Below are 8,349 nucleotides of genomic sequence, written 5' to 3' on the forward strand. Positions count from 1 at the left end.
CACTTCCTCTCTTCAGCTGTACCCTAATGATCATGTTGTAACCGAACTACTGTTGTAATTCTCGACTCCTCCTTTTGAGTGGTAATATATTCAGGTGGGGAAGCTCTCCCCACCGGTGACCGTTCAGAAAAAAATAAGGCCAAGTGGAATATTCGTCTTCTAACAGTGTATACATTCTTGCGTCCATGGCTTGGGATTGAGCTTCGGCAGCACTACTACCATGTTTGCTGCAATTACCCATGTTGCAACTACCGCCCATATTTTTGTTTCGGTTATCCATGTTGCAACTTGTAACTTTGGAGCACCAAAAAGATGCCGATACACCTGACCAAGATAAGTTTTATAATCCAATAACAATGTGTGAATAGTATGGTAACTCACACATTAGGCGGTGATAACTTATAAGCTCAGAAAAATGTCCTAAAAACATTCTAAACGATATTTCAAACTGGTAACTACTCCACTTGTCCAGAAATATACATGGCGTGTTTTTAGCATGGTATTGTTGCATTAGTCTTGCAAAATTATTCCATTTCCTATGTATTTATCCTAATTTTTGTGCATATAATAATTTAACGGCAAAAATTAATGGTGTCTTATATGTGGCATAGATGTGAGTATTTATGAGTTTTTTAAGCCGGTGACGTGTGACTCACACAATACCATGTGATAATTTATGAGCTCGAAAAATGTCGCAAAAACATTTCAAATGACATATAATTTGGAAGCTAGAATTACAGATGATTAGCCCAGTAAATCACGTACTCTACCTTGTGAATTTTCAACCCCAAAAATTATACCAGAAAGGTCTAATTTTAAAGATCTTGTCCCGATGAATCTAGTGGTGAAAACATATCGTAAATCAGATTGATCATTCAAGAGATAAAATATTTTAATTTTTCAAATAGGAAAGAATCTTGAACTTTTTTGTCCTCTACTGCATGCATGCAGTGTGATGCTCTTATTTTTCCTATCTCACCCTAGATACACATGAAGATGGCATATGTGAAGAGTCCCCATCACAAAGTCTCTTGAACAAAGGAGATCATTGGAGCACATCTATGTCATTGCACGAACCTGGTGTGCCAAAGAAAACATGCCAAATCCAAAGTCCTTCGCTGCCACTGCTTCAAGTATGATGGTGGCTTTTTTGGTGTGGCCTTGGTATTGCCAATGCAAACCAATCAACTAAACCTGACATACCTAGGAATCCTCTTGATGCTCCAACTGCCAATAGTTTTTTGTGTCCTCCACAGTTGGATCTCTTAGGTACTTTGACCCGAACACCTTCACCATAGTGCGTGCAAATTGCACCATGGAGTTCAGGACTGTGGTATCTCCCATCCGAATTTTAGCATCAATTGCATCTGTTGATTTACCATAAGTAAGCATCATGAGAGCAACTGTGGAGGAGAGAAGGGGCGTTTTCGCAAATAATCCTTCCTCAGCTTGAAGTTGTCATCAACCTTCTCCACAACTTCCACTACCCGCAAGAACAAATTTCTGCTCATTTGGTAGCAACGACGAAAGAAACTTTTAGGGAATGTCGGGTCAATGTGAAGTAGTCCATGTACAGAAGTCGTGCACTAGCAATCCTATCATGGGGAATAACTCTCCAAGTCTTGATTGAAACCTTGAAGTTGAGGATGTGCTCCTCTGCCTTCTCCAACTCCTCTTGGATGCGCATCATCATCATCATTTCAGCACCCTCATCGTCCAAATCCGATGAGATGATGAACTCGTTGAATATGAATTGGTCAAGGTCTGAGTTCCCACGTCCATCATTCCATGACGAATCCATTGGTGACCTAGAAGTAATGACCAAAATAAAATAAATAAAACGGCTCAGAAATTTCATGAAACACACAAAAGCGTGAGGTGCATACATTGCAATATTTATGCATGATGAACCTATTAAAATACCTGATTTGGACAAGGATTTATACTTTTTGATATTTATGCATTATGAACTAGGCACTATAAGTGTTGCCGATGAAGAATTTATATGAGCTGGGAGGGTTGCAGAAAAGTTACACCAATCACCTATTGTAGCGGTAGCAGGGGTAGGACGACTTGGGACAAACCCAGATATCCAGTTTTGGAAAAATCCTGCAAACCATGGCATGGTGAATAACACAATGATGCTCTTTGGTGGAGCTATCAACTGCTTAATCCATACATTAGGCGATGCTTTGAATTCTGCTATATTTTGCCCCGAAGATCGAAGTTGAAAAGGGATGAGTTAGTTCGCCTATGGATAGCGCAAGGCTTTGTAAAGAGCAGCTTTGCAAAAGAGGACATGGAAGATGTAGCCAAGGGCTACATTCAAGAGTTAATGTCATGCTCATTACTACAACCAGAAGTAGTTGACTCCCAGCATTGATGTTGTTGAAAAGGATAAACCAGTTGAGGAGAGAGTCATTGAGAGTATATGCAAGGGGCTGCCGAGATTGCGGATACTATCCGTTGTTTTCAGCAAGAAACATCGTCGAATCAGGAAAACCAATAAGTTCTCGGTCCCAAAATCTATTACTCGGTTAAAGCACCTCTATCTTGCTTTTATGACGGACTACTCATGCTCTGTAACTTTACCAAGCGCACTAACTAAACTTCACCTAATCCGGTTGCTAGATTTTTACTGGGGTGAAATGTTGGAATTCCCCTTTGCTGACCTTGTCAACTTGAGGCACATGTTCTACTGGCCAAAATTGAAATTCCCTAACTTGGGCAGGCTGATCTCGCTCCAAACACTATCGTGCTTCACAGTAAGCAATGAACAGGGTTATGAGATATGGAAACTGAGGGACCTAAACATGCTTCATGGCTGTCTGCAGATCCATGGCCTTGAAAATGTTAAAAGAAAGGAGGAAGCGCTTGAAGCCAATATAGCTGCCAAGGAATGGCTCACAGAACTGAGGTTGGTATGGGTTGGTGATAATGATACAAGGTGCAATCCAGAAGTTGAAGCAAAGATACTTGAGGGCCTGTGACCTCCCGTGGGACTTCAAGAACATCAGATTGGATGGTGGGTAAGCAGAGCGGTGGCCCAGCGAGCCTGCGTAATCTTTTTCTCTCAAGATAAGATGCAGCCAACTGGGACCTAGATTTGAGGCTTTCCCTCATCTTCATGTGCTCCGGATTTATACCTGCAGCTGGGACTACTTACCAGGCAACATGGAACACCTCACATTGCTCAAGGAACCGTATATCGGTAATTGCAAGAATATCCGGTCTCTTCCAACACTGCTCCAGTCTATTGAGGAAATGTGTCTTGATTCCAGCAACGATGAGTTCATGAAGTCTTGTAGAACAGCCGGACATCCAAACTGGCAAAATATTGAGCACATCCCCAGGAAAGTTGTTGGGTGATCCATAAAGTAAGAATGTAATCTCTCTATATAATGGACGATCTGCTACTAACTCAGCTTATTTTTGTTATTCCATTTGCTACTGGTCGACATTCCAGAAAGGCAGTGAGGAAAGTCTGATGGTCAAGCTATCTACTCCCTCCGTAAAGAAATATAAGAGCGTTTAGATCACTATTTAGTGATCTAAACGCTCTTATATTTGTTTACAGAGGAAGTAGTTCAGAGTCACGTCTGACCCTCCTTGGCTGAAGCCCAGCCTCGTGTGAAACTCTGTTTTGCAGAATTTTTTTCTGTCAAGATGATTCATTTGTTGAATAGCACTAGGCGCTAGAGAGCCTGGACTGAAGCTTGTGCCTGCCGCCTATGGAGATTCAGAACTGAAGCCTGTCTGGGGTTGACGCCTTGCCCTTGCCGTGTCATTGCTCCTCAGCTTCCAATAGATGGAATCTTGGATGGATACCATTTTGAAAGGGGATGCATACCTCTTGGATCAAGCATCGACCATGAAATGATCAAATCAACACAAAGATAACAGGACTTGGCCATCTCTGTCTATAACTGATTTAAGTGTGAAGAAGAAATTGGCAGTCAGAAGTTTCTCCAGATAGGTGTCACTTGGCAAACAGCAAGAAGTTTCTATGTTGATAAATCTCTATGTAAATCACAGATTTCAAGCGACTACAGGTTGTAGTTACACTAACTGAACGGGCACACATCTTCTATTAGAAAACTGCAGCAGGAGAATCAAGCGTTGAAGCCAGCGATAATCAAACCAGAATGGCAAAAAATCACTTGAGGTTCGCATAAAGTTGAAACAGCAGTTCATGTATCAGAAAGCCTTACCAATAGATCGTGATCACAAAAATACATCGCAGAAATGGAATAACAAAGAGAACTGAATCTCCACAGGATGTAGTCTTCGAACGCTACAGAAATACAACAGCAGTCTTGCATTCCAGGTCCAGCCAAACAACAAGATAAGTTCTAGGCTAGAGCTAGAGATTGAGAAAAAGAATATAACCATTCATTTCTACTATCGGAAACACAAGGTTGCAAGATCTTAAGTTCTACTAGGTTAATTAGAGCTAGAGGTTAGGAACAAGAAAATAACCATTCATGTACAACTAAAGTTCATAAGCGGATAAATACATTCAGAAATAGGGAAATAAGCAGAGAGAAGAACGTAGATATTAAAATATTCATAATAGTTCCAAGAAAACAGTAAAATATCCATAGTTAAGTAGTAGGGTGTTACGCCTGCGTGGCTGCTATAAATGGCCACTCGAACACAAACAGAGTACAAAGTTTACTAAATAGCTAGCTAGCTCCATAAGTCCAGTACATGAGTGCAGTCAAGCACCAACCGCTTTATCACAACTTCATGAAGCTCTGCCCAAATCACTTGCTTCCCTGCTTGTACCATTAATGTAACTCTAGTACCATCAGAAAGATTGACAATTGTGAGGCTCCAATACACAAGGCATTTAGTGCCCGTCTGCTAATGACTCCGAGAACAAAGGAACATAGGAAAGATAAGGCAACCTGGAATTCCTTGGAAGGTCACATATGAAATGCAGTTCCCCAGAATCCATTTCATATGAATATAATTTTCTCAGTGATCGGCATCTCGATATAAATTCTTTGATTATGAATATCACATTGTGTTCTGGATGGGCTGAGATAACACCGTAAAATCGCCCAGAGCTTGAATAGTCTATTCCAAACAGTCGCAAGTAGCTGATATTGAGCTTCAGGGTCCAACAATTTTCACTAATAGAATCTTCAAGAACCCAGAAAGACAGTTCAGAAGCACCTTGAATTGTGAGATACAATTGTCCCCGTGATACATAGACATCAGGACCACCAGGAGCATCATGTGAAGTGGGAATAGGAATGCTCCTACAAGTTCCCTCCAGGTCGACGGTTGTAACTGAATTATTATTAGAACATAAATACAATACTCCGCTCAAGAACACACCACCTGACAAGTAGAATATCTCAATTGGATTGTCCAAAACAGTTGGATGTGTCCAGACTCCATCTTTGGAAGAGTAGATCCCCACCGCTTCAATGCTATAATCATCCCTCTTATACCAAGTCCAAGCAAGGGCGGGTACCAACTCGAACACATAGAAATGTGAGGAGACGGCCGGGTCAAATCCAAGGCAAGCGCTGTCCACCAACCAGGACCACTTGGTGGCGGGCACCGTTACCCATTTCTCGGTGGCCGGATTGCACACCACGTAATCCAGCGTCTTGGGGTCATCCAGTGTCTCTGGGACAGACGACTTCCGGCCTCGGCAGAGGAGGAGGCCGTTGCAGCCATCCAAGATTTGAAGGCTCTTGTATTCGGGCAGGAACGAGAGGGAGGCGTCATGAGGGCACCAGCTTCCTGAGACGCTTAGGTAACCATGGTCGCCCGTGGCGGAGGTTGTGTGGAAGAAGCCGGCGAGGGTCGACCGGGGAAGCTTCTTGCGGTGGTCGGGGTGGGAGATGAGGTCCCGCCAGCGCGTGGAGACGCACTTGCAGCAGCAGGTGGACTTGTACGGCACGCGGGAGATGACCTCGACAAGGAGGTCGTCGGGGACCTTGATTGTCGGATCGGTCATGAGGGCCGCCTCCATGGATCCCGTCGCCATCTCCGGGGAGGAAACGAGCGGCCAATCTGCAGATCGGGGGCGAAGGAGGAGAAATTAGGGATTCATCGATCCCAGCGGCGAGGGGAGCGTGAGGGAAGAGAGGACCAACCAGATGCGTGTCTCGCGAACTGCGAAGAGAGGATCGGCGATAGCGCCGCCGCTGGGTGCTCCCATCTGCGCCGGCCGGCGAGGGTTTGGTCTGGCTGCGGGGCGAGATTTTTTCTTCGGAGCACAGCTGCGGGGCGAGATGGATGGATACTGCGGAAGTGGAGCCGGCAGGCAGTTTTTCCTGGGCTCACTGAAAGACACGTTTTAGCTCACTGAAAGTACGTACCAGTGGCTGGGCGTCCTGTGGCGCCGAGCTATGTGCATGTTTTCATTTAAAAAATATAGAGTTCTTGCGTCCGTCTAAAAAACATCTTAAAAAAATCTTCATCTTTATCTAAAAAAAGTAAAAAAAAAGATTACCACAACAGCCTACCAACGAGTGCCACTTTGCATAACTCTTCATTTAAAAAATAGTAGAGGTCCTCATCTTCATCTAAAAAAATACATTTAAAAATTAACCCACACCTTCGTCTAAAAAAAGTCCAAAAGATTTTTCACCGCGGCCAATCAACATGCGCCACGTGGCATAGCTGGTTGGCCGCCCTTCATGCGTAGTTTAATGAGTTTAATTTTGCTAAAAACAAAACTGATCTTTCAAATATATTTTGATTCTCTCAAAAAGAGCACTTCGCTATCAGTGAGTACTTTTGAAGAGGATAAAATGCATCCAAACTGCACTCACAATCTAAAGTCGATCTTTTCCTGTCGTCTATATATATGATGCCGTGTGTCCCAAGAGAAAAGTGACGATGGGATCCCCTGGGGTAGGCCCATGACGTGGATACCGACCAGCAAGCTTGAATGGCCTGATTTTTCACCAAGAGAATTACTTGATTCTATCAGCATCACTGGGCCCTTCCGGCTGACGCACACCACAATGTTCATCTGACTTGAGTCGAACATGGGGCATTGAAGACTAGGTTACCAACGCCGGCATCAAATCTAGGTATATTGCTACCTAAGGATCAACGTTGATGCCTCCCTCAATAAGCTCGTGGCTTCCCCTAATCTGGAAGAGGGCTCATCCTTAAGAGCAGGGGAGGGAGAATACTTATAATTCGTTGATGGGGCTGGAGCACCTCATCGGTAGGGTTTAAGGAGAAGATGCGGCTCTAGCAATGCCGGTAGATTGTTGGTCTTTTCGACCGCACCATCGTATCATATGGTCGAGGGGCGACCAATCTTCTTCGTATCGGTCAAGATGTCGAAAGAGCGACAACACAACGTCAGTTTTGGAGTCCATGGCGTGCAAGTGGTCCCCGAGTAGTCCCCAACGATGACATGATTATTTTTATGGGGCAGTTGTTTTCTATTTCTTATATTTGATCGTCATTGTAAATGTCAGGGACTAGCCTGTAATTTTTTTTGTTTGGGTCATGTGTAAGTTGTACTACCACGCCACAATGAGTCCTCTGGAACCCTTCCACCGTAAAAAAAAGTATATGTCATCTCTAGACTTCTAGAGTGAACCAATATTTTGTTTGGTTCTATCTAGAATTCAGTTGACTGAGACTCAACCAAGTCCAGCTAACTAAGAGCATCTCCAGTCGCGCCCTCAACCGGCCCTTCCCAGGCGTTTTTGCCGCGCCGGCGCCAAAAAATCGGCCCAGTCGCGCCCCCAGTAGCCCGTTTTTCGCCGGCTCGGGCCGAAACTGGTGCCGGCAAACCCGAGTTGAACCCGGCGCGCTGCTAGGGGCGCCTGGGGGCGCCGGCACAAGCGAAAAGGGGCGTGGGGCCGCCCTGTCGGCGAGTCGAGCACCTCTTCCCGCCGTTTCTTCCCGCTTTTCCCCACCTTCCTTCCATTCTCTCCATTCCTCCTACCAATGTCCCTCCCGCTCACCTCCCAGCCAGCTGCCTTGCCGCCGAAGAAGTACGTCGTCCCCCGCGTAGCGGCGGCAACCGCGACCGCTTCCATCACCCAGCCGAAGCAGAGGAAGCCGATGACGCCACCATCCAAGCCACTGGGCATGCCAAACACCGAGTGGAGGGCAGAAGTTCAGCAACGGGAGGCTGTAACCGCCGACCGGCGGAACAGGGCCATCGCCAAGAAGGCCCGTGACAACGCGGCACGCGCGGCTACGGCTGCCGCTTCGGCGGACCAAGCCGAGGCCGAGGCGACTCGCGCGGGCATGATGAATCCACCCGGCAGCCACGCCCAGTACGCGCCCTGGGGCCAGCAAAGTGTCGGCTCTCCGTCGTCGCAGCCATGGGGATCGCCCTCGCCGGGCTACGCC

The 8,349-nt window shown here is 45.6% G+C and overlaps 1 protein-coding gene and 1 pseudogene across 1 annotated transcript; one reads left to right on the forward strand and one right to left on the reverse strand.

The window, feature by feature from the left end:
• Positions 1 to 2,299: 2,299 nt before the first annotated feature.
• Positions 2,300 to 3,369, forward strand: LOC119272909 (annotated as a pseudogene).
• A 1,165-nt stretch (positions 3,370 to 4,534) lies between these two features.
• Positions 4,535 to 6,305, reverse strand: LOC119270262. Its single transcript, XM_037552254.1, has 2 exons — positions 6,117 to 6,305; positions 4,535 to 6,033 (listed from the first exon to the last, which is right to left on the reverse strand). Exon 2 carries the CDS (start codon positions 6,005 to 6,007, stop codon positions 4,853 to 4,855), a length of 1,155 nt encoding a protein of 384 aa, XP_037408151.1. The 5' UTR covers positions 6,008 to 6,033; positions 6,117 to 6,305; the 3' UTR covers positions 4,535 to 4,852.
• Positions 6,306 to 8,349: the final 2,044 nt, after the last annotated feature.

Source organism: Triticum dicoccoides, chromosome 3A (genome assembly GCF_002162155.2).
Source record: "Triticum dicoccoides isolate Atlit2015 ecotype Zavitan chromosome 3A, WEW_v2.0, whole genome shotgun sequence".
NCBI lineage: Eukaryota > Viridiplantae > Streptophyta > Magnoliopsida > Poales > Poaceae > Triticum > Triticum dicoccoides.